The sequence below is a fragment of the Balaenoptera acutorostrata genome, chromosome 20, assembly GCF_949987535.1.
Source record: "Balaenoptera acutorostrata chromosome 20, mBalAcu1.1, whole genome shotgun sequence".
In the NCBI taxonomy this organism is placed as follows: Eukaryota; Metazoa; Chordata; class Mammalia; order Artiodactyla; family Balaenopteridae; genus Balaenoptera; species Balaenoptera acutorostrata.
The window spans coordinates 63,625,364-63,651,174 of NC_080083.1; the positions used below are offsets into that span (position 1 = coordinate 63,625,364).

At 56.5% G+C, this 25,811-nt stretch overlaps 1 protein-coding gene across 3 annotated transcripts in view; it reads left to right on the forward strand.

Annotated features, from left to right (window-relative positions):
* PRKCA (protein kinase C alpha) overlaps window positions 1-21,372 on the forward strand; it is a 361,713-nt gene extending 340,341 nt beyond the window's left edge. For 2 of the 3 annotated variants that reach the window (XM_057535967.1, XM_057535969.1), the window contains 4 exons: window positions 2,582-2,689; window positions 3,673-3,813; window positions 9,741-9,788; window positions 15,063-21,372. In XM_057535967.1, the coding sequence (XP_057391950.1) occupies window positions 2,582-2,689; window positions 3,673-3,813; window positions 9,741-9,788; window positions 15,063-15,227 (462 nt within the window). In that variant the 3' untranslated portion in view covers window positions 15,228-21,372. The remainder of the gene's footprint in view (window positions 1-2,581; window positions 2,690-3,672; window positions 3,814-9,740; window positions 9,789-15,062) is intronic. The other variant, XM_057535968.1, reaches the window with a different exon arrangement.
* The last annotated feature ends 4,439 nt before the right edge of the window (window positions 21,373-25,811 follow it).

A 25,811-nucleotide genomic window follows, 5' to 3' on the forward strand; every position in this document is an offset into this window, starting at 1 on the left:
CTGCTGGCAGAACACAGATCGCCTGCACCTTAAGTTAATTTCCCCTCCTTGGCATTTTTTTTTTTTTTTTAAATTTTTATTTATTTACTTATTTATTTATGGCTGTGTTGGGTCTTCGTTTCTGTGTGAGGGCTTTCTCTAGTTGCGGCAAGTGGGGGCCACTCTTCATCGCGGTGCGCGGGCCTCTCACTATCGCGGCCTCTCTTGTTGCGGAGCACAGGCTCCAGACGCGCAGGCTCAGCAATTGTGGCTCACGGGCCTAGCCGCTCCGCGGCATGTGGGATCTTCCCAGACCAGGGCTCGAACCCGTGTCCCCTGCCTTGGCAGGCAGATTCTCAACCACTGCGCCACCAGGGAAGCCCCTCCTTGGCATTTTGACAGTAAAATTTGACTGAATTGTTTGCCCTCGTGGGAGCTATCTGTTCGCAAAGGCGCAGAAAGCTGAGTTCCCCTCGAGACCCCACTCAAACGTTCTGACTCTGGAGTCCAGGAAACAAGCCCTGCTTTCATTCAGAGTCACATTTGCATAGGCCCACACAGGCAGTTGGTGGGTGGAAGTGGTCCGGATCCATATCCAGGTCCGGCGCACGTCACAGGACAGAAGAGGGGCTGACTCTTTATTGGCCCGGGGAGACTAGGATTTCTGCACACGGGCCTGCAGCCAGCTCCGCCCCACCATCCTCCCTCCCCAGGCCTCTGGGGACTTCCTTCCCCAGGGAGAGCTTGGGAAACACCACTCTCCTGCAGGGACGTCCCCTTTGGGGTGCATGTTGAATTCCTGCCTCATTTGCAGACTGTCCCTGAGGCCTTGGACTTGAAGATTCCCACACCCAGTGGCTCCAAAACATTCGGCACATTTTCGTTATTTCCCCGCCAGCTTCTCGGAGTCACCGAGCCTGCCTGATGTGAGCCCTTAAAGTTTTCATCATCTCTTGGAAACGGTGACACTCTTTAAATACGGCATTTGAAAAGCATCCCACATTCGGATGCAGTGTCGGGTCCAGCTGCTGTTCCTCTAACTCTCCACTGTGCCTGCCACAAACACGGGGTTTTCATTTCAGAACCCCCTTCTTAGTCCTGCTGACTCTTCAATGCCAATTTAAACATATTCCTGGGCCGTGACTCAGCCCAGAAAGGATAATGAAGGCTCTGCTCAGATCACCCCCCCCAAGCTACAGGGAATGGATGTCATTATTGAAAAGGGAGATTAATTATCAACTTGTTGATGGGGTTGAGGTCTAAATTTATCCTCTTTAATCACAGAGGGCTGAAGATGAGCAGGGAAAAGAAGATAGTTTATTGCAATTTTCTTCTCATTTGGTTTATTTACTGTCAGCAGGCAGGGGGACCGTTGAGTCTAAAACAGCCTGAGTCTTTCTTCAGTTCCTGGATTGCTTGACAACTATGATTACTTTCGAGCATAAATAGTGTTTACCCGGCCCTCTAATGAGCATCTTGCTTGTCAGAGCGTCCCGGGCATTCATCATAGAGCACCCAGCCCTCTCCTCTTTATGTGCCTTCCCTCCAGGGTCATTTATGCTTGGTCTTCATTCCTGGTGACTCGGTAATGAGTCCTTTATCCCAGAACTTCAGCTGGTATTGTCCCTGGGTACTCCCCCCCTACCCCACATCAGTGATCTGCACATGACCATGGCAGGGCCCCCATGACCACTGACTAGTAAGTGATTCCAGAGTCATTCTGGGAAGCGTGAACCATCACCCCTCACTTGCCTATTTAAAATCCACAAATTACATATCGCCAAGGAGAGCACTTCCCTTTCAGAAATTTTTTACACCAAGCCAGGTCTTTAGTTAACAGGTAGCTTAGCTTGAAACAGTGAGTCCAGATCTGTAGAAATCTAAAAATGGTCACGAGGATGGGGGAAAGAGGGAAGGGAGGCCATCCAAAATGGTCCTGTACTCGAGGACTGCATTGCACATCACCCCTGGGTCCCCAGGCTCAGCCGCTGGGGAGGAAGGTGCATGTGACTAACTCTCCACCTTTGACCTGCCTTCACCAGGACAGAGAGGCGCCCAGGGCACGCTAAGCCCCCGTCACCGCCACCGTGCCGGCGGCAGGCCCCCGACAGAGCGGAGGGCCCGGGTGTGGATTCCCGGGCCTGGGGGGAGCCCTCTTTGCCCGTGTTCTGCGTCCCCTTCACGCCAGGTCCAGAACCCAAAGGCATCCGCCTTCTCCAGCCTCCCGCACCTTCTGAACGCAAGGCTATCTGTAACCTCACTTGATCGTAGTGAGATTTTTTAACACATAATTACAAGATTAATGGGTTAATTGTAATTTATTTGCAAATCCTTAAAAACACTACTCAAAAACATTTTCCCTGGAGATTGTTTGGGGTCGCCCAGAGCAAGGCAAGGGACAGAGGAGAAAGTGAAAAGCACACCCGACCGCCAACCTAATTGAAGACAGCCCGCGAGGTAATCAAGCTAAGTCTGCAGCCTGCCGCGTGCGTGCGGGAGAAGCCCGCGCTGTTTCCCGGTGCCGAGTTGGGTGTGCAGGCACCACGGTGAGGTGAGGAGTTACTCAGCCTAGACACCCCCATCTCCCTCTTTTCCGGAACAGCCTCCGTTTGACGGCGAGGATGAGGACGAACTGTTTCAGTCCATCATGGAGCACAACGTCTCGTACCCGAAGTCCTTGTCCAAGGAGGCCGTTTCCATCTGCAAAGGGGTAGGTAGACTTGGTTCCTCTGATGGCCTTGGACCGAGCGGGTCCGTCAGAGAGATGCCATCCAGACCCTTCTAACAGACACGGTGGGGGGACCACATGCCCATGCCACTGGGTGTGCAATTAACTCGTCACCTCTCTTGCGACGGCATTGGTTTTTCCGAACCATCAGTCTTTGAGAGTATCTTGGTCCGGGCAGTAAATAGGCACGTGCTGCTTGTTATATAGCATCCTATGTGACACTTCTGGCACACACGGTTTTTAGTGATAGCGTGCCTTTTTATGTATGTGTTCTTAATGCACATACAGAATGGCAGCTCCTAAAACAGTGTATAAAAACAGCTATTTAAATTCTTCTTGTGTTTGGCTGTGGGTCCAGATTGCTTCCCCGTTTCCTCATCACAAAAATCACTGCAGAAAGGCCCCCACGTGCCCCCACGTGCCCCCACGTGCCCCCACATGTCCTCACGTGCCCCACGTGTCCCCACGTGCCCGTGTCCTCACGTGCCCCCACGTATCCTCACGTGCCCCCACCTGCCCCCACCTGCCCCCACCTGCCCCCACGCGTCCCCACTGTGTGAGTCAGCGTCACGCAGAGCATCCTGAGACGTGGTCCGGGCAGCCCTGCCGTCAGGGCTGGGGGCAGAGCAGCAAGAGGGCAGGCGCTGGGCCTGGCGTTCCCTTTTTCCCCTGGTTTTTGAGGGGGTCTTTCTGTTTCTCTTTTTTTTCAGCTTTATTGAGGTGTAATTGACAAATAAAATGGTAACATATTTAAAGCACACACTGTGATGATTTGATGTATGTGTACAGTGTTAAAGGACTCCCACAGCTGAGTTAACACCTCCGTCACCTCACATCACCATTTTTTTTGGTGAGAGCGCCTCTGTCTGCGGTCAGCGGACGCAGCTGTACGGTCCAGGCCTGTCAGCCATGGGCGCCAGGTTACCGAGCTCTGCGTGAGAGCTCTCTCCCCTCCCACTTTCTAGCTGATGACCAAACACCCCGGCAAGCGGCTGGGCTGCGGGCCCGAGGGAGAGCGGGACGTGCGGGAACACACCTTCTTCCGGAGGATCGACTGGGAGAAGCTGGAGAACAGGGAGATCCAGCCGCCCTTCAAGCCCAAAGTGGTGAGTCGGGGCCGCGGCCGCTCCCTGAGCCCTGTTTCCCCGGATCCCGGGGGGTTTGTCGGCAGAGAGGGGGCTGCTGGCCGCCGGCCTCTGCGGGCCCCAGCCTGGCTCTCGCTCGCGAGGTCTGAGCTGACCTTGAGCGTCAGGGCAGCCCGTGGCACCCGCGCCCCCCAGAAGGCAGCAGGGTCCCCCGGGCGACGCAAGGACCCGGGCAGGTCGGCCTCGGAGCCCGGGCCTCGTGCGCCCCGCGTGGTTGTCGTCCTTGCGCTGAGTCCTCGGCAGGACCCCCGTCCGCTGCGGCTCTCCTGGCGTGGCCTCGCCCGACGGGAGCCCTGCAGCCTAACCGGGTCTCAGCTGGCCCCCGGCGGCCCGGGCGCGGTTCCTACGCCGGCCAGCCCTGCCGCGAGGGCTGTGTGCCCGCTGTCATCGCTGGCACTGCTGCCTTTGTTCAGACGCATCCTGCCTGACTCCCTGGAGACTCCCATTTGTTTGGGTGTGGGTTTTTTTGAATTTATTTGGCAAACACTACGCCCCAGGCCCTCCCTGCTCTCAGTGCTTTACAAGTTCATTCATTTAGCCTTCACAGCAACCCTGTGAGGGGGCTACAGTTGTCCCCAGTTTACAGTTGAGAACCCTGCTGCACAGAGAGGCTGAGTCACTTGCTGGAGGACACACAGCCGGTGGGTGGTGGAACCAGGGTGCAGACTTCGGTGTTGTGGCCCGGGATCCTTTCCCCATTGCACAGTGGCTCGTCTTCACGTTTATGCCTCTGGAGATAAACCGAGAGTCTGAAAGACGTCTGCCCCCTCGCTCACCCCACCTGTGGCCCTGCCGTGCCTCCCAGGAAGTCCCGCTTTGCCCCGCACCCCGTTTCTGAGGGCCAGGTGGATCCATGCCTTCCGGCCCCGCCGCGTCTCGGCCAGGATGGGCTGGGCTCCCGGGAGCACCGGGTGGCAGCTTTGTACCACAGTCGGCTTCAGAAGCATCCCCCATGGTGACTCGGCCCAAATCTGTCTCGTCTGACAGGTGCCCCGTGAGCTGGCCAAGGGGACCCTCCCGGGGCGTTAGGGTACCGGCCTGGGCGACTCATGGCTTTATTCTTAGAGCAGCAACTTTCTCATCCAATATGCTCATGTGGCCTCTCCTCCAAGAATAAAACTGCTGGTGGCGAGCCCACGGATTTTATTTTTCCAAGATACTTTTAGCACAAACTGAAGAAAACCTAAAATTAATCGGGTCAGTTGAATTCCTCCTGAGTTGGCGTTTCAAGGAGGGCCCTTTATGTCTCCACTGCGCCGTCTTCTCTGCAGCCAGTTCTGGGCACTGAGTCAGGAGGCTCTCCTAGGAGAGGATGCCAGCCCTCCAGGTTACGAAACCTGGTTTTAAGAGGGAGGAAGATGAAGACAGTGATAAATGGCGCTGCTGGCGGTCTCAGAGGAATATTGTCAGGGACTTTCTTTCTTCCCTTTCATATCTCTTTAGCCTTCTTAAGTTAAGTGTGAAAGGTATACAGTAGCAGCCTACACACAGCTTAGTTTCTGTACAGGAACAACCTAGAGACGCACGCTGACCCTGCTCTGCCTGTCGAGCAAAGCGCAGCTACTTGCCAGTCACGTTCCAGAAGGAGACTCCGTGCGGCGAAGTCAGCCGTGATACATCCATCTTCCTTTTCTGTTTATTCCCACCTCACTGGCAGAAGAAGTTGTGTCTTCGCATAGCTTCCCACCTATGGCTACGGTGGCCCTGAACTCAGATGGGGGGAAGCCAGAGGGCCCTTGGCTCTGACAGCCAAGAATGCACTGTTCCCCGTGGGCCACGGAACTCACTGGACGCGTGGTCACAACCCGTGGCAGGCAGTTGAGCCGGGAGCCGGGTCGGGGGCCGGGAGTGTATTTATTTATTCCTGGAACGCTGCTGCTGTCTGGTCATTGCTTAACTGAGTGCTGGTTAAATTTAAAAAAAAGAATAAACTGCCTCTGGCTGTGAAGAAACAGCCCCCGAACTCACAAACAGACGTGGAAGTCATGGACCGAGGCCCTAAAACGGACGGATTCGTGTGACGGGCCTGTCCGGTGAGAGCTCATCTACTCGCGGTGAGACGGCCCAGGCAGAAACCCACGTTGTGCCGGGGAGTCTGGACACAGAAAAGGAAGAAGCTGGGAAAAAGTGCAGAAGGACGGGATGGGAGAGGCGGGAAGCGGAAACCACGGTGGGTGCGAGCGGCCACAGGAACAAGCAGCAGACTTCTTGTCCCGAAGCAGAAGAGCGTCAAGGGCATGGGGACAGGTTGGGGGGCTCTGGTCCCTGGAGGGCTCATCCCCACAGCAAGCCCCCCGCACGGCCGCAGCGTGAGGCCCTTATCTCAGGGGAAGGGGCACCTCAGCGGTCTCCCGGGCGCTGCGCTGGGGCGGGGAGACCGCGTGCCAGGAGTAGCGGTGGCCGTTTCCGCCTGCAGGAAGCAGCGTAAGGCACGCTGCCGTCGAGGCTGCCAGACGCGCGGGGCTTGACATGGCGGCAGCAGAGGAGACCCGACGGCCTCTGAGTTACTCCGCGAGGGGGGTTCCCGGCTTTCTCGGGGGAAAGTGGAGTTCCCTCACCCAGAGCCAATTACAAAGTCAAAAGAGTTTCTAGATAAAGCACGGAGCTGCGTACTCTCTGACGGGCAGTGTTGTTATTTAGAGAGAGTTGCAGTGGTACCAGCCTGGCTTTCGCTGCTGAGAAAACCGTCAGGCAAATATTTCTGCCGGAGGCCCTTCCTCAACGTGTGCAGTGAACGCGATTCTGAGAGCAGCTCTCCTCTGAGCAGCGTTTATAGCCCCGGCTGGCTAACGTGTCTGGCTCGGTGAGGTCTGCTCGATGCGTTTGTAGCACGTGCTGGAGAATCAGTTTCCCTGAGATTTATCGTATTAAGGACTGTCGGCCCCTGGCTCCCGTGAAATCAAGGCCTTGGTTATTGTAAATGCCAGCAGGAGGTGCCCGCAGTTATCCGGAGATCAGGCTTGCCCTGTAAGCTTGGGAGTCTCATGTTTGTTTTAGTTTCCACTTTCGTTTTGGACCCTCCGATGAAAGCTTGTTTCAGAGTCACTGACTTCCCTCAGAGAGCTGAGCGACCGTATCAGTGGGCAGCCAGCGCTTCCCTGGAGGGTCGGGGCCCCCACGGTGCCCTGGCTTTGCTCACCTTCCTGTCTCCCTGAAGCTGCACCAAAGTGCCTGGAAAACGTGGGGTTCCGCCGTCCCAGTGCGTGGCGCGATGCACTGGGTCCTCGAAGAGGCTCCAGCAGAACGTTCCATCCACGGCAACATGAAGGGCGGGTCTGCAGCGCAGCGGCGGCCCGGGTTCTGTTCAAGGCCACACGCGAAGGGGGGCGGGGAGAGGGGTGATGGTGTCAGGTGGGGGGGAGACTGTGGCCGTCCCCCCGAGGGGGGCGAGTCTGGAGGCTCAGGGGTGCACCAGCTCCAAGAGGGAGTCGGGAGCCTGCCCTGCGGCCCCCCACGGCGGGAGAATCCGTGTCCCGTGTGCGACTGTGAAGGTGAAGATGACTTGCTAGAAAGCGGGCCCATCCTCGCGTGCTGGTTTCTTTGGAAAAAACCGAAGCCAAAGCAAAACCAGACAGCTGTGCGGTGACGCTCTCCTGGAGAGTGTTAGTTACGCAGCTTCCCTTCGTCCCTGTGGGGAAAAGCACAAAGCAAGCTGCTTCCAGCTTCCTCTTTACTCGCCTCTCTGTAAAGCAGGAGGTACCACGAAAGGACGATGGCCCAGCCTCCTGAGCACTCCCTGAAGAAGGAAAGCTCTTTCTGTTTGCTTTTCCTGAAACCATAAAAGGCCTGCGTCTTCGTCCCTGCAGGCTGCCCTCAGAGGCACACGCGAGCCCGAGATCCTGAGCCAGTGTCACTTTGAATTTTGTAGGCGTTTATCCTGACTTACTATTCCTGTGAATAAAATGCCCAGGAACAGCCTTCACATCTCCATTCAGCCTACCCACGAGAAATAACAGTCTACACAAATATCGGAAGCAGAGAGTTAATTGGTGCTTCTCTTTTTGAATTCTATCCATTGGCACCAAGTAGCAGGAGAGCTCGTTCACAGGCCGGCCAGAAGCGTCCACTGTACCGAAATGGTTATTAGAGATTAATCTACAGAGTGAACACTGAGAAATGTATCCAGGATTGGTGGGTGAGCAGAGCACTTTAGAAATAGGCCTGTCTATCTCAGGTGGGCTTTCTTGGGTAACTGCTGTCGTTATTTTATCAAAAAGAGACAGAGAAAGGAAGAGAAGGACTTGCCTCAGGTCTGCGGCGAGATGCACAGTCAGATTCATTTTCCTGATGGCCTCAAAGTCCTTTTTCTCACAGGGTCATTAGTTTGTTTAGATAGTTTGATGATGGTTTGATTATCAAGGTTAATGCAGTATTCTTTTTAATATTTTTTATTTATCTTGAAATAATTATTAATTTCAGACTTGCGGAAGAGTTGCAAAGGCAGTATAAAGAATTGCTGCATCCCCTTCACCCACATTCCCTCAGTGCTAACATTTCAGCATGTTCCCTGTGTCATTCTTCCTCTGCATCTCTGTGAGGGCGTATAGGCAAGGACACACATGTACATATTTTCTTTTCTGAACCATTTGAAAGTAAGTTGCAGACGTACACCTAAATAATGCCTCTTTACACCTAAATAATTCCATGTGTATTTCCTACAACTAAGGACCTCCCACGGCACTGTATTCTTTTGATAATTGCTCTGAGAAGTTATTTATACGGGGTAGCAGCTCTCCAGGTAACAGGAGAAGAAGACTCCGGAGTGGACAGCAGCCTCGGGCCACATCTAATCAGCTCTCCCAGGTGGCAGGTGGGGTTCATCCTCTGGACCTTTCCGTGGAACCAGCAGCAGTGATGCTAATTAAAATCAAGATTCTCAAGGCTCAGGGAGCTTCTCTGACAACATACAGACACTGACCAGCCCTGGGAGACTAGAACCTGCCATCTTGTGAGGCGCTGAGGTGGGATTTAAGCCTTGGAACCCGCCTAAGACAGCACCTTCTCCTTGGTTAATTAGAGGCAGGATGTCTTCCTATTCCTTGGTAATTATGCTCCCAGATGCTCTTCTGCTTGAGAGAGAAATGGGAAGAAATGAGACTTTTAAATAATTATCAATATGAATAAGTGGCGCTCTCGCAAGGCTCAGGGAGCTGCCGGCAGGGAGTCACGGAGAATGCAGCCCCTGCGGGCCTCAGGCCGAGGGAAGGGACCAGTCCGGTACCCATGGTCCGGAGTGAAGGCCCCGTGATGCTGGGCAAGACAACAGCCTCTCTTGGAAAGGCGGCCTTGAACGCCCTGGAGCTGCCCGTGCGTGTGAAGAAAGACCAGGCGGTGTGTGTGTCCTCATTCCAGAGGATACAGGCCACGGCAGGCCAGAGCCTCTGCCCTCAGACACACGGGGCTCTCACCTGCACGAACCTAACCGTTCAGTGTGTCTGTCTTCACAGCCGCCGCCAGGCCAGAAGTGGCCTTTCCTGAGAGGCGCTGAGGCGGCAGGTGCGGGGAGCCCTGTTTAATTTTGTCTGAGAAAATAGGGCCTGTCTCCAGGGGATGCTGGCAGGAGGTGAAAGAGGCCCCAGTCCCTTTTTAAAAAGTTATTGTTAAAATACAATCTCCTTGCGGTGAAAGAGACGGTTAAGCAGTAGAGAAGGATATAAAATGAAAAAGCGGGATCTCCCTCTCCCCAGGGACCACTCCCGCGGCTCACCTGACGTTTCTGTAACCTTCCAGAAAGCTGTACGCGTGCGTGAATCTATACACTTTGTCCCTGCGTTGCTCACGTGGGCGTGTGGCCTCCTTTGCGTGGGGGCCGCTCCTTTCCTTTTTGTCCCCAGGCCGGGCACTGACTGTTTTCCACATCCTCTCCTCTGCCCATTCTCCTTCTCCAGACTTTCTGCACCAAAATGCACTGGCTTCAGTGGGCGTCCAGGCCTTCGGTGAGCACATCTCCAGAACACTGGGTGACGCAATGCGCAAACTAACCTCACTTCTTCCTAACCCTTGGCGTGTGCGCCTGCTTGTGTTGGCCGTGCACGGAGGTCCCCCGCCCAGCATGCTGATCTTAGGAAGGGCAGACCCCCGGCTGCTGCCCGGCGGCCCAGCCCGCTCTCTGGACGGCTCCGTGGTGTGGACGTGACCTCCCAGGAGGCGCCCGCTCCTTTCTGCCGCGGGTTTAACGCCATGAAGGGTCCGGGAGCCGAGCCCATCGCGGGTCGTGTGCTCGCCACCCTCCACGGGGGCCACGGCGCGGGGCCGAGGTCAGCTCCCCAGCCCGGGGCTCGGGACGCGGGGACAGCCCCCACCCTGAGAAGCTTCCTCTCTCCTTCGTTGCGCTGCGCACCTTTACTCTGGCTTCGTTCTGCACCCTTCGTGCTCCCCCGGGTTCGGTCTGGAGTTCTGCTCTAACAGCAGCGTGTTCGAGCTACTCACACTCACCCTAAGTCCCACGCCGGTGACCATGAGGTTAATTTCTACGTCACCGAGACAGCAAGGTGTACGGGACGGGCTTGAGGCCAGCACATGTGTGGTGCACTCTCGGTGGCCTCTGCCAGGTAAGCGTCACAGCCGGAGGCCCACAGCCCGGCTCAGGCTCCGTCCCTTCCCCACGGCGCCCCGCAAAAATGCGGAGGCTGTGAGCCGACCGGCCGTGCGCCACGCGGGGCTCTGGGTGGGGAGCAGAGCATCCCAGATCCCGCCCGGGGCTTTGCCACACGTCTGCCATCCCGATTTCTCCTGGATTCATTTTACTCATCGATGATTTCACCGAATGGGTGGGAGCGTCCAAAGAACAGAGGAGTGAAGTCCTGAATCCAGAGCTGAGGCAGGAGATAGACTGTTAATAGTGTTACACTTGTCCTCCGCCTGTAATCAGTGGCCGTCTCCACGCCGGGCACGTGCGCTGCGTGTGGCGTCGTAGGTCTGTAGGAGGCCTGCTCATCTAGAAAGGGTCGCACACATGCCGTCCCTCTGACCTCACAACAGCCGTGGGAGGTGGGTGTTCGCGTCCCCGTCTGTCTGTACAGAGAGGCACGTGCGCTGCCCGAGCCAACCCGGGCTCCCGCCTCTGGTCGGGTGCTTCAGCCCCACCGTACCGCCCCTCTTCCCCTGGTGTCAAGTGCGCCACCGCGAACACGGAGGTCGCCCGGTCTGGGCGCACGTGCTGGCCCAGCCGTGCTTGGGCCACTTCCTCCGCCCTCCCCACCCCTGATCTTTGTCCCAGCCAGTCGTGGGGACCTCGCGTCCCGCGGGCGTCCTGGCAGCTTCAGTTGGCGAAAGGTGTGGGTGGCCTTCGGAGCTGGGGCAGCACACACCAGCCGTGGTGTTCTGCTCACAGCTAGCGAGTGCTGCCTTCACCTGCTGTGTCCTCAGGTGGCCGAGAGCCCTGAGGCCATGGACACCCCAGCCTGCCTGTTGTCCCCCGCGCCCCCCATTCAGTCCCCGGGCCTCTTCTGGCTGCCTCTCAGATCCAAGGTGGCGCCCAAGGCCCATTCCCCGCCAGCTGATGGCCCCGGTGAGACCGGCTCACAGGTGGCCAGAAGACTCTTCTCTACTGTAAAGGACGATAGCTGGTTAAAGCCGTTGTTTGTCTTTTCCCCAGGGATCCAAAGGGCCCTGAGTTTCATTATCCCGTTCAGTGGGTGGTGGTATGGGGACAGTTGCATTTTTTGCACAAACGTCTTGATAGACAAGCAGTTCAAGATCTTCTCCAGTTTGACCTAAAGGAGGCTGTCTATTTCTGGTCTGACTTCGCTGAGTTGTGGAGCACTCATTTTTAAAGCAAGTGCTAATTCTCATCGAGCCAAACCGGTGGTAAAACCAGCCGAGGTCCCCCCGCCCCTTGGGGGGAGTGTCTTCTGTCCGGTGGGATCTCCCTCGGGGTAAAGTATCCTTCTGAGCCTTGGATCTCAGCTCATCCTCAGACCCCGCCTTCAGCTCTTCCAGACCCTTCCCCGCACGGCTTGCCGAGACCCACTCATAGTCACGGAGCTTTCATTCTTGGCCTCCGCCTGCCCGCTCGGGGTTGGGTTGACCTGGTCTCCGCCATCCCCCTCGGCCCCCGCCAGCAGCATGGTCACGGCCCGCAGCTTACACGCCGAGGATTTCCGTCCGTGCGTCGCCATCCCGGGCTTCGCAAGCTGCGCTGCCCTTTAGGAGGAGCCGCCTCTGGACGCGGCTTTAGAACTTCATGTCCTCAAGCGTCATCCCCATCCCCAGTCTCCTCCGTGTTGGTGGTCATGTGGTCCCCCTTCCGAGACCTTGGGATCTCTCTGTTTACGTTGTTTTTTATTTTTCTTTGGCGGTGAAGCCCTGGCTTTGAGAGATTCCCGTTGGAAGGTGATCTGTGAGTACTCTGCAGAAGGGGCTCAGGGGAAAGTGTCAGTCTTTCCTTTGAGCCTTGTGGTTGCACAGAGGCTGTGTGATCTGTTCACAGGACAGATGGACGGACCTGGAGCTGGAAGGATGGGTCTCCAGCTAGCGGAGAGAGATTTCACCATGGCTCGCCTTCCTCTTCCTCTTAGGGACTTCACCTCCTTTTATTTTTTTCCCCAGAAATTCCTTCTCGCTCATCTTTGCGTAGTTAGTGAATATCAGGAATCAATGAAGGAAGTAACCTCTATTTGAGGAAGCACACGTCCCAGCTGCTGGGAGCACCCACAGTAGATTTGCTTGAAACCTTCCAGGCAATGGGTGTTGATTACTCGGGTCCCGAAGGATGTTCTACTCAAAGCCAAGTCCACCGAGGCTGTGACACTTGCGTACGGGACTTCTGCCTTGAGCTTCTGCAGCTTCTCCGTTCTCTGCCCTCAGATCTGGCTGTTCTGCCTGGTTTCCTTGTTTCGCCTCCACCTTTGCCCTCACACTGACCTTGGGACACACTGAGCCTTGCTTTGCAGTCAGAATATTCCAGGTTCCTCAGCCGCAGCCCTGTGGACCTCAGGGCCACCGCCTCTTTGTGGTTACCCATCCCAGTCATGACAACCAAAAAGGAGCTCAGACGTTGCCAGATGTCTGCGGGGCGGGGGCAAGACCTTCCCTGGTTGAGAACCACTGGTGTCTCCGAAGCAGGGCTCTTTCTTCCGCTGGTGTCATCTTCACCGCGGGGTCTGAGTGTGGTGCTCCGTGGACGTCAGTTGGTTTCACTGACGTATCGAGTGCAGAGCCTTGCTTAGTTCTTGGGGAGAAACATCGTGCCCTTCTTCCTTGAAGAGTCCCTTGACTGCCTCACGGTGGCCTGTGCCTGTAGGGAGTGCAGGCCGCAGGCCCTGCTTCTGCTGACCTCTGTGCTCCTTCGAAAGGCGGAGTGTGAAGGGAAAGCCCCACCGTCCCACGTGCAGGCGGCAGGACCCGAGGGATGAGCGGGACCGACAGCGTGACCCCTGCAGAGTGACTGGAGGGGCCCCAGACAATCCCCCCACTCGTTCCCCCTCGTACCCACCCAGCAGTCACTGCTCTGAACTTGCCTCCAGTTAAAAAGCAGGTGGTCGCTTACGAAAATAAAAACCACCCCAGAGGGCTTCCCTGGTGGCGCAGTGGTTGAGAATCTGCCTGCCAATGCAGGGGACACGGGTTCGAGCCCTGGTCTGGGAAGATCCCACATGCCGTGGAGCGACTAGGCCCGTGAGCCACAACTACTGAGCCTGCGCGTCTGGAGCCTGTGCTCCGCAACAGGAGAGGCCGCGATAGTGAGAGGCCCGCGCATCGCGATGAAGAGTGGCCCCCGCTCGCCACAACTAGAGAAAGCCCTCGCACAGAAACGAAGACCCAACACAGCCAAAACTTAATTAATTAATTAATTAATGAAAAAAAAAAAAAACCACCCCAGAAAGGAAAGGCATCAGCTAGGAAGACCTTACCTTGAATTTATGGCGTGCTTTCCACCGAGACAGGTTATTTGATAAGAGGGTGGGGAAAGTATAACGAAGCTAGATTCTCGAGGAGAGCTTCTAGAAGATGGGGAAGGGATGTGACAGAGGAGGTGAGAAAGCGCAGCCCGAGACTCAGCTGCCATTACAAACATAGCAGCAGTAGGTGTCGTGTGCTCCCGCACGTGCTGGCCTCTGTGTGTAACACTGTACGTTCAACCTTCGTGGCAGCCCAGGAGGGGGGCCCCAGCTATTCTCCCCATTTTACAGATGAGGAGAAGGGGTGGACCCCTCTTCGCAGTCTACCTAGAGCTGTGCTCTGGTAAAGGTGCAAGGACGCCTTCGGCTAGCTCAGGATCATTTCACGCTGCCGCGTAGTACCGGCCGGGGATGGAGGAGATGGGTCACTGTGTCACCGGAACACCTCCCAGCACTCTGTCTCAGAGTCACCTGGGATCCTGGGACCCCAACATGCCACAGCCTTCCGGTGGCTGGGAAAGCGAACGGGACACCCCTTCCTTGTATTCGGGGTCAGGCTCCCAAAGCAGTGCTGCTTAAGCGGCCGGGTTTCCAGACCGCCCCCCGCCAGGGCAGCTCTGCCCGCAGCCCATCTTCACGAGGTGCCCTGGTGGACCCAGGGGGGAGGAATGAGTGTCCAGGACGGAGACTTTGCCTTCTCAGGGCACCAGCACAAACCTCGTCCAGACCGAAGCCACCGGCGACGCGTGCCACGGCGACCTGTCTGCTGGTTGACCAGACGTACCTAGACCGCCAAGCCCAGGAAAGAATGGCCCAGCCTCGCCACTACGCCGACCCCTTCCTGGTTGAAGATTAATTTCGGGGCTGAGATATTCTAGAACCTCCCAGTTGGAAGACAAGAATAACACAGCTTTTACTGTATTACAGATACGTTTGCAAAGAACCAGACGTGGGACAGTATCCCAGCCTCTCAGTTCAGGGGTCCCTGCCCTCATTTCCACCCACGTCCCAGCCGTTCAGCGTGGACGTGTGCCCGCTGGCCCCGTGCCTGCGGCCTCGTGCTCGTGGCTCTGTGACGGGACGAGAGAGAAAAGAGGCCATCGTCGCTGTCGCCTTCCCGGCAGCACGGCCCTCCCGCCTGGGGTGTCCGCCCCGAGGCTGCCGGATGGTTTACAGCTGAGTGGCTCTCTCTGATTGTTCGGTCCGCCTGGCTTGCGAATCCCGTCGGCCTGCAAATCCTCCAGAACTCCTCCCGCCTAGGCAGCCCCGACGCCCCCGGCCACGCTCCTCCCCGCAGCGGCCCAGAGAGCTGCTGCCTGGGTCCGTAATAGCTACTGACCTCTCCTCCTTTCTCTTTTCTCTCCGCAGTGCGGCAAAGGAGCAGAGAACTTTGACAAGTTCTTCACGCGAGGGCAGCCCGTCTTAACGCCGCCCGACCAGCTGGTCATCGCCAACATCGACCAGTCTGATTTTGAAGGGTTCTCGTATGTCAACCCCCAGTTCGTGCACCCCACCATACAGAGCACAGTATGAAACTCAGCGTCGAGGGCAGGCGCCTCCCCAGCCCCGCCCCTGCCCCCAGCCCTGGGAAATGATCCTCAGCCCTAAAGTTTGAAGGCCACCGCCTTGCTTCCAGGTGGAGGCCTGAAAACCGTAGGGTTATTAGTCCACACGTGATCAGCTGTTCAGAGTCTCTCACGACCAAGAGCGTCACCTTGGCGGCAGACGATGTCATGTACAGCATCCAGTTTAATTGTGTAGAGGTCACATCTGGCGGTAGGGTAACCCTTCCTGGAAGGCAAACAGACTCGGCCCCCCCTTTTTTTTTTTTTGGTACAATTGGACATGTTTTCCAAACGCTCTGTTGATTTTCACCATCCGGATCCCCCAACCAGACATGTTCAAAGGAACCCGCCCCAGTCCAGGGGGCCGGAAACATCTCCACCCAAGACATCTTTGGAGTAAAAGAACGGGGAGCCCAGAGAGTGAGCAAGGCGGGACCTGGGGGCGGTGGGATTGGGGCTTCAGAAAACCCGCTGCTTGTGTTCTCTGCCTCGATGGACACAGTCCCTAGAGCCCAAGAGGCCGGGAGGAATCCAGTCCCGTCTGCAAGCTCACTGTCCCCAGATGCTGACACTCGTAACCCGCTCACGGTAACGGTCCAGTGGTTACCAGTTCAAACAGAGAGAGGAAGAAAACCTCAGATGAGTGTTGGGGGCATCTGTCATCTTGTACCCTACTTGGCTGATAACTGTCTTGATACTTGCATTTCTTTTTAAGAGGCCAAATCTTCTAAGGACTCCACTAAATGAGCATGTGAAATCATTTCAGATCAAGGGTGGATCGGTGTGCGTGTGACGTTCATTTTAATCTCTGGGAGATTATTCTGGATCCTGGGTGCCATGAGCGATCATGCCACTGCTCACAAGTGTTGTTAGCCAACCCCCCTCACACCGATACTTCGCTGCCTACTTCCTAAGAAGCCGAAGCGTACACCTCCCACCCCTTTTGTACTTATTTATTTCATAGGCTGCGGTGTTTATGAGAGTACGATGTACAGTAAGTTAATCCAAGTGTTGACTCTAACTTCAGCCCCTAGAATTGATTTCCCTCACGTCTCCAGCCCTCGACATCCTCTTGGGATGAACAATACAGTTTTGGTCCCCCATTTCCGGTTCACGTTGAATGACACACCTGAAGCTGTAGAACAGGAAACGTGGATACGTGTCAGCTCAAAGAGGTTTTATTGCTAGAAGGATTTTAATATGTTTTGCAAAGGCATCATGCAATGAATTTTGCATGTTTAGAATAAACCTTAATAACAAGTGAATCTATGTTATTGATATAATCGTATCAAGTACAAAGAGTATTATAATAATTTTATAAGACACAACTGTGCTGTATTTGTGAAGGCTCTGGTTTCTAGTCTGCTTTCATGATTAAGTGTTAGCTTTCTTCTGTGCCGCTGTGCTTCCTCTTCCCCACCCCGACTCTGTGCGTACCCTGCATTGGCACTGTGTCGGGCGTACTGATTTTTTATTGCAGTAGATCTAATTTCGAAGGTGAATGGCTACTTTGCATGATCAATTAGGCTTACATACACATATACATAAAAATATTTGTTTCCACCTGCAAACAGAAGTTTCGTCGGGGGGGGGGGCAGGTTACTGTCGAGGCGAGGCTCCCTCTTAGCCTCTGAGTCCTGTCGCCTTCATCCCGCTTCCTCCTGTGGTCGCAGGACATGTTCGGCTCCCGTGCCCCTAGTGCGTTCGTGCAGATGTGGTGTCGTCACGGCCCCCGGGCTGCACTTTGTTCGCTTAGTTCCTCCCTTCAGCCTTGTTGCTGTTGGAGACTCGGGGCAGGAGGGACGGGAGGATACCCTTCCTGACACGGTGTGTGGGTGCCCCGGAAGCGTGCTGTCCGTCTCACCGTCCCCGGCACGCCCCGCCGTCCGCGCCCGCACGTGCGGACGTGGTGAGGCGCAGCCAGGCCCTGGAGCTGTCGGCAGACGCTCTGGGGAGGCTGCAGAGGCTCTCCCAGACGTTGCTAGAAGCGGCCTTCCCTGTCCTGCAAGGAGCGCTTCCGTGGGACACAGCATCACAGCGCGGGGTCCTCGGGGGAGCCGGTCGGCAACAGCAGAAAGAACGTTTACAAGGGACACGGTTGTCAGTCCTTACAGGGGGCTGCTCTCTTCCCCCTTGTTCCCCAGAAGCGTGTCTCAGCGAAGCGTCTTCTCGTTTTTACTCTCTGGCTCTTTGCCTGATTTTCTGCTGCCACACGGCCGCTGAGGGGTCTTAGGGATGAGAGGCCTCGGCCGTCCTGGGAACCCTTGACTGGAGGAAGAGATGGGGTAGGGAACAGGTTAGACCGGAAAAGAGCAAATTCTTCTGCCACCTTTTACGGGCCGTAGACTGAAGGGCTCCAGGGGGGCCCCGGCTGCGGAGCTGTGGACCCATGGGTCCGTGCACGTGCGGGGGCCACGCCTTCCCCAGGTGCACCTCGTTTGCTCTGCTAGAAAAGGGACCCAAGTACAGAAAGAGCCTAAGAAGCAGAAGAGCCGGTCCCCTGCCCCGGAAGGGCGCAACAGCAGGACGACAGGTCCCCAGCGAAGCCCCGGAGGTGAGCAAAGTCCCAGAAAGGAGCCCACGGGGTTGAACCACGTGTTCCCGAGCCCCTCGCTGCCTGCTCGCGCTAAGCCCCGGGCAGGTCACGCGGCCCTTCACACAGCCCACACATTTCCAAACTATTCATCTTTCTCTAGGAAACATCCCAGCTGGTTTTTATCCTTTCTGAGTGTGTGGCAAAGTTTTAAAGGAAATACCGAGTCTGGGGGGCCCTGTACGCTGCGTGAGCGACTGCAGGCTTGACGACAAACTTGGGGGGAAAACAGGAAAAACTCCGGTGCCCGCGAAGTGTTACCGTGATGGGGCATGTTGGTACGTTGCCGTGTCCCGAATGGAGATAGAAGCTAATGCTTTTAAAAAATCTGAGCAAGCCGAGACGGTGCTGCTGAAAGCACGCGGCATGCTGGTAACCGTTAGCAGAACGGATCGATGAAGGTCTGTGGCTTTATCCCCCTTCGTGGAGGTCACGTAAAATAAAGCCGCAGGGAAGGGGCTGCCGTTTCAAAGGGGCTGGGGTACCGAGGAGGCCCTGAAGGGCCAAGTCACTGAGGGACCCGGGAAGGGCCAGCCCCGGGCACGGCCTGTGTCGCCGGGACCCGTGGAGGTCCAGGCCTGCAGGGGAATCCAGCGCGAGCTGGGTCCACGCCAGACACTGTGACGCCAAAGGCCGTTCAGGTTGGTCCCGTGACCTTCCCCTGGGAGGCGGGACGTCCCTCCGAGGCTGCGGCCAGTGGGCGGGCGGCCCTCCTCTTGGCATCTCGTTCAGACCCACGAGGGGCTTGGTTCGAAGGAAGAATCCGGGGTGTGCAGCCCGCAGAGGTTAATGGGGGGGTTCGCTCGAGGCTGGAACGATTCAGAAGGTCGATAGGAGACCCCGGGAACCGAGCAATGGCTCTTCATCATGTCTACTATTTTGTTCACGTTCATGCAGAATCTCTGCCTTGTCGTGTCTTCGGAGATGGTTAGGCTTTCTTGTTAGGATTTAGGGAGAAAGCCAGAGGGTTAAGAGATCTCCAGAAACTTGGTCTGAGATGGTCAGCTGGGAGAGCTTGAGGACCCGGATTAATGCGATTCAGCGAACGACTGTCGAGCCCCTCTGAGCCGTGGTCCTTAGCCGTGGTCGGCAGGGAGTTCAGGGAAGAGCGGGTTTGAGTGCGGAAGGGCTGGCGGACGCTTGTGGTAGGAGGAAGCCAGGAGGGAGGGGAGGCGCGGGCGTCCGGGGCGGGAGCTGCAGTTCCCGGAGGCCCGGCCGTCGGGCGGTGTCGGATGCGGGTGCTGGTCCTCCTCCGTGAGCACCTCCCAAGCGCCAGCAGCAGCCTTCCTGCCCCCTTGACGGGGCTCCCGGTTCTCTGGGCGGGGCCGAAGCATCCGGCAGGTGGGTTTGCACCCACTTTTCCCCTGTGACTTCCTGTAGCTGGGGGTCGGCGGGGGGGAGCGGGGACAGAGCCAGAAAACTTAACACTGCAGGTCCCCCCCACCTCCCCGATTCCCCGGAGCAGGCGGAATTGAGTGTTTTGCTGCGTTTGTTTTCTCAGTACCGAAGGGGAGGACGAAGTGAGGGTCTTGTTTTCAAAAGCCTCAGAAAGGAAACACCATCTGACAGCCATCTTCTCACCTTGGGCTTAGGAAGTCGCCTATTTCCTGTACCATTTCCTGCTTCTTTAAGCCCAGCAGGGGCAGCGCTAAACAGTCATGATCGTGAGCCTGACGCGGGGCAGGGACCCAGAGACGGAGACTCTCAGGGCCACGGGAACAGCGAAGGCCTGACAGCCACAGAAGCAGAAGGCATTCTGGCTGTTAGTGACCACACCCTAATTTGACAGGGAGTGTTGGGAAATATTTCTAAAACCTTTTCCTTGGGTTACTTGGGTTACATTTTATGAAATATACTGACTGTCAACATTTCTGTCATTTCCCGTCTGGGCTGATGCAGCAAATCTAGGGAATGCTGTGTATTTCTGTTGTGAGAAAGGTTCCCTGAGTTACGCGTGGGTGGAGGCAGCCGTGTAGAAATGGTGTTGACCGCAGTTCTGTTAATCCCGTCACGTCAGAGGCCCGTCGGGAGGGTTCAGAGTGGAATGACTGGGTCCCCAGTGCCTCTGACCTGTGTGATCGGCTGCCAGTTAATAGCTGTGTAGGTCTAGCTCTGTCATCAAACAGCCTTCAAATGACCCCCACTAAGGCCCACAGGTTCCAAGACCTTTCTGAAACCTTATGGAAGAAATTAATCTGTTAATTCCAACAGAACATCTGAATATACTGGGCTATTTGTACTTTTTTATAGAGAATTTGATTAACTCAATTCTTCCTTAGAAGTGAGTTTTTTAAATAAAACTACTGACAATTTCATAAGATTCCAATCACGTGGAGCCTGTAGGAGGACTCAGCTGGGGTCGGCTAGAGCGCCCCCGTCCTGCAGCCCCCCTGCAGGATTTTCCCAGCCAGTGGGGTATGGGGTCCTCATGACAATGACTGGCTGGGAGTCCAGGTGGAACATGTTAACAGAATGATGCCCTCCGTGTTTTTAATGAGACACTGGGGACAACTGTCTTAAGTCTAGAAACTTTTGGACCACGGGAGAGATGGCTTTATTGTCGCCTTTCCAGATGCAGCTCTAGGGTAGCTTTCCTGTTTCTTGCCCTGCGAGGCTCTGCGACCCTGGGGCCCGTTTCCTTGCTCTGCGAGGCTCTGCGACCACCTTTTGGCATGGGGGTGGGAGGCGCCTCCTCAGCTCTGTCTCCCGTCCCCACGGGCCCCCAGGTCTTGTGTATATGGTGAAAGTTCAGTAGTGCCCTGTGAGAACTTGGTCCCTGGGCGACTCAGAACTACCCCGACGTCCCCAAGAAAGAAGCAGCAAACGTGCCCATTGGCATCATCTCTCGTGAGTGGACGGGACCCTACTTGTCAAGGCTACTTTATAAGAACCTTTGTTTTCTAAAATAAGACAAAAGGTGGCTTTGCATTTTCTGATAAAGCAGCTCTGTCTTTGTCCTCTCTGCTTCACTTTAGGAGTATTTATTCCTGTGATTGTTGGTAGATTCTTGTTGATACTCTTCCTGGAAAAGTGTGATTCTTTTCTTGAGGGGATTAGTGGACTATTCAAAATCATCCATGAAGGCTGTTATCCTTTTGAGTCTAAAAATTCACCTCATATCTCTTCTATTAGGGTCTTTTCGAATGTCTTTTGTATATGGTCAGAAACATTTGGAATCACTGCTTTGCTACATGAATTTGGGGGAAGGGTGGGCTGAAGGACAAGCCGTGTCTAAAGCATTCTTGAAAAGGATCCTATATCAGACCCCAAATTTGTATGGAGGAGGAAGAGGAAGAGATGGAAGTTGCAGTTTTCCCTTCTGTCAAGCACCTGCTGGCAAAGCGTAGAGGCCATTCAGCTGTCAGATCACATTTGGTTTATCGCAGGTGAAATGGATGTACAAATTACTGCATTGCTCTAATTCATATAACCTCCAATCTTTGTTTGCATGATACGCTTTGTTAGATACATTAACTGTAGTTTGGAAGCAAGTGTGTATGAATAAAGACAATGATCATTCCTTCGTGTCCTCGGTCTCATTTGCATCCCTCTGTGGCATCACAGTTATTTTTCATTGTGTTCACCTGGCAGGTGTGGCATTTGAGTCTGGGTGCGCCCTGTGGACGCTCCTGTCTTTTCACCTGTGTCGTGTGTGCCTCTCCATTTAGGGTCACTGTCTTTATTTCCTAAAATACTTCCTGCTTTGAATTGAAACCCACACAGTTAACAGGGATAAAAATAGTGGCAGGTCATTTAGTCTTTCATTTACGGAGGCCAGGGCTTGTGCCAGCTGGGGAACAGCGCGGGCGGGAAGGTTGGCGTGGCCCCCGCCTGCCAGGTCCCTGCACCCCGGAACTGCACGGGACACGCAGCAGCTGGTGAGGGTGTCGTCGCAAGACAGAGGCCCACCCTGGAAGAAGGGCTGCAGAAGGAGTTCAGTTCAGATCTTGGGACTTTTTCTCCAGGAGCAGACACTTCCCACGCTTCCTGTGGGCTGCACAGTGCCTTCAGCTTCAGGATCCCCCACGTTCAGGGTCAGCAGCCTTCACCCTGGACTTCCTCACGGGTGAAGAACGGGGGGAAATTTTCACATGTGAACCAGGGAGCCTTCCAAAATACCCGGTGTCTTAAAACTCAACACTCTTGAGGAGATTAGCCTCAAAAAGAATTAAAGACCAAGAAAACAAAACGAAACAAAACACTGCTTCTGAAAGCCGCGGCCGTCTCGGCTTGCCCGCTCACCTTTTGGGGGGCTGCTCCCCACGCACGCTCTCGGGGTCATCCGATCCCGCCCCCTCCCGACCTGCTCTGCCCTGTGGTCCCTTCCTCAAGGTCTTGCCCCAGCCCGCTCACTAGACCCAAGTGCCAGTGTCCACGGGGCTAACGTCCCGTCCCCAAGCTAATGTGGTCCCCCTGCATCTCCCGAAAGGCCAGGATCTTCCCGCTGCCGGTTTGGATGCAGAACAGCAAGGAGCACGTTTAGGGCCCTGGGAGCGGCGAGTGGTCGCCGGCTCCCGGGCTGGCCCTGAGCTTCACTCGGGGCTGGTTGCTCGCACAGGCACGTGCGGCTCATGGCTACTCCCCCACTGCCTGGCAAAAAGGCCACGTGAGGGGCGGCTTAGAATGGCTCTTCAGCCTGCCCTCCTCCCACCAGGTGCTGTTTTATTTCCCGTGCGTCAGGCTCAGCCCCGGGCTCTCCTTCCCGTTGACTGCGATGCGGGACGGAGCGCGTGCGTCCGGCACGGAGCGGAGCAGCACCCTCGGCAGCTGGCCACAGCGAGGGCCCGGCTCGGCCCACCGCGACTCACCCCGCGGGGCGACCCCACGGCCCAGCATGGTCAGGTGCGCAGGGCCTCCTGGCGCCACGGGGGCCTAGGGGGCGGCCTGAACACCAGGAGGTCAGGACTTGATGCATCATTAAGCTCGAGATCGTGGCTCCCGGCTGCCCGGGAAGCCTGTCCCCGGCCCCCTAGACACACACACCTGGTACCTACGACCCAGGTGGGGCCCTGGCTGGGCTGGCAGCTCACGGCTGAGCCAACTCGGAGGGTCGCTCAGCTTGACGTGGCCCCCGTGGCTCCTCTCCGTCCCCCTCGTGGCTCCTCCCCGTCCCCTGTGGCTCTTCCCCCTCCCCCGTGGCTCCTCCCTTCCCCTCGTGGCTCCTCCCCTCCCCCTCGTGCCCCCTCCCCATCCCTCTCGTGCCCCATCCTTGCGTGGGCCTGGCCCCCGTGGCTCCTCTCCTCCCTCGTGGCCCCTCCCCTCCCCCATGGCTCCTCCTCGTCCTCCCGTGGCTCCTCTCCTCCCCCTCGTGGCTCCTCCCCTCCCCCTCGTGGCTCCTCCCCATCCCCCTCGTGCCCCGTCCTCACGTGGGCCTGGCGCCCGTGGCCACCTCCTCTGGTGCATCCACGCCCGTGAGCTTCTCCCCTGCTTCACCCTGCATCTCCCACCCCCCGAGAGGCAGCCCAGGGGGAGGTTGAGAGCGAAGCTCTGCAGCCCTCCTGCTGGCCTCCCCCCAGTGGTAGCTGCTCGATCGGGGCCGGTTTGTTTGTGTCTCCGGGGGCCTCAGTTTCCTCGCGCGCAAAAGGCGCTGCTTGTGACGGCCTGGCCCCGTCGGGCCGAGGGTCCGTGTGGAGCGCCTCCCGCGATGGACGCCAGCTCTCACGACCCGGCGGGGGCCCCGGCGCGAGGCCCCCAAGACCAAGCCGGGCCGGGGCTGCAGCGCGAGCACGGCTTCTTCTCTCCTTCCGTCCTTTTTGAGAAACGGGGCCGCGTGCCAGCCGATCGGGGGTCCGCGGTGGGAAGGTCATCACTGAGCCAACCTCGGCCTCCAGGAGCAGGGCTGAGGGGGGCGTGTGCCCAACAAGAGGGATGTTCTGTAAACAGGACTCGGGTCCTCGGGAGAAGGGGTGGCTGAGCCGCGAGGGCGGGAGACTGAGGGGCACTGACGAGCCTGCGGCACCCCGGGCTCAGCCGCACCCCCGCCCCGCCCGGCCCGCTCTGCGCGGGGGAATGGAGAGGGGGGGAGGGAGGGGGAGGGAGGGTGCCCACGCCGGCGCTGAGCAGCGAACGGCTGTTGAAAGAGACAGAGTGAAAGCGTAACACGCGGGGGAACCCGAGCCTGTGTCGCTCTGGCTGCGGAGGCTCCCGTCCCTCTGCCCCTCTGTCCCTGCCCTGAAGCGGTGGGCAGCGCCCTTTGCGGTGGCCGGGGCTTCTCCGATTGTCCTGCGTCCAGTACCAGCCTGTGGCCAGCTCTGCCCACTTACATCCAGTCCGCCAGCAAGACCTGCTGGGTCCACCCTAAAGCCGTGGTTCGCTACTAGGGGCAATTCTGCCCCCTGGGCAGATGTTTGGCGATGTCTTGAGACATTTTTGGTTGCCACAGCTGGAGAGAGGAGCTACTGGCGTCTAGTAGGTAAAAGCCAAAGGCCAGGGACGGTACTAAACGTTCTACAACACACAGGACAGCCCTCACAGCAAAGGATGATCCAGCCCCAAATGGCAGCAGGGCTGCTGCTGAGAACCTTGCTGTGAAACAGGCCCGCAGGCCGCCCACTTCCACCATGTCCGCCGGTCTCCCCGCCTGGCCCCTGAGGCCGCCCTTGACCCCCGCCCCATGGCCCTCTGTGCATCAGCCAGCGTGACCTTGTCTGAGCAGGTCCCTTCCCTGCTTAAAGCCCTCCACTGGCTTCCCATGACCCTTAGAATAAACGCAAACTTTCCCACTACCCACCAGCCTCATACAATCTGGCTCGTGGCACATGAATTCAGTGGGTGGGAGGTGAGCTCAGAAAAGTGCTGGCTTGATTATTCACTCCTGTGTGTGTGTGTGTGTCTGTGTGTGTGTGCCCTTTCCCATCAGAATATAAGCTCTACAAGAAAACCGAGCTGGTCCATCCCGTTCGCTGCTGGATCCCAGCACCTAGAACAGTCCTTCACACATAGTAGGGGCTCCAAAAAATGTTTGTTGCTTGAATAAATGAGTGAATGGATGCCAAGACTGCTCTGAGCCTGGCGAGTCGTGACCCAAAGCATAACCGTGTCATGGCCCGTGCGCTCGAGGTGTTCGCAGGCTGATTAAGGAGGCAAGCCGTGCGCCCGAGAATTAATTCAGGGTCAGCTCTCAATGCTCTTCACGAGCCGAGGAAACCCGAGCTGTCAACCTGTGCCATCAGCCAGCACCTAGAGGCAACGGCTGCTGCGGTTACACTTGGGCGATTGTTGTCGGCCCTGAGCTTTCTCTTCTCCAGCCTGTTGTGTGTGCTCTGGGGTGGAATCATGGTTCAGCTGAAATGGTGACACACACGGGCAAAGGCGACAGCCCACATCATGGGCGGGGAGCAGAGCTGAGCCTGCGGGGACTGTGCAAGCAGTGCTTTGGCTCTAGGAAAGCAGAACAGGATGTCTCCCTGAGATGCTTTTTTTAAAAAGCCAATTCAATAAATACATTGCAGAGAGGCCTATTCTAGGCAGGAGAAGGGTAAATACAATTTGGTTCTAAAGAACAGAAAGAGCTAGTGGTGGACTCAACAGATGGAGGGAAAAGGCAAAAAAATAAAAGTACAATGCAGATGATACACACACACACACACACACACACACACACACACACACACACACACACACACACACACACACACTGAGTACCAAAAGCATGCCAGGCACTCTTCAGGTTACCTTAAGTGCATTTTTTAAAGCCCACAATGACTCCTTGAGGTGGGTCCTATCTACTGTGCCCATCTTACAGAAGAGGAAAGCGGAGGCCAGAGAGATTAAAGAACAATTCCCGGGTGAGCAACACCAGGCAAACCCAGCCAAATGGAAGAGCACAGATGTGAGCCACGCTGGGGGGCCTTCCTGGAGGAGGGGGCGGGAGGCTATGGTCTGATGGAGGAAAGGATGGGTGGGAGGGGTCAAAACCACACGGAAATCAGTAAACAGGTGGGAGGGGAAGGACTGACT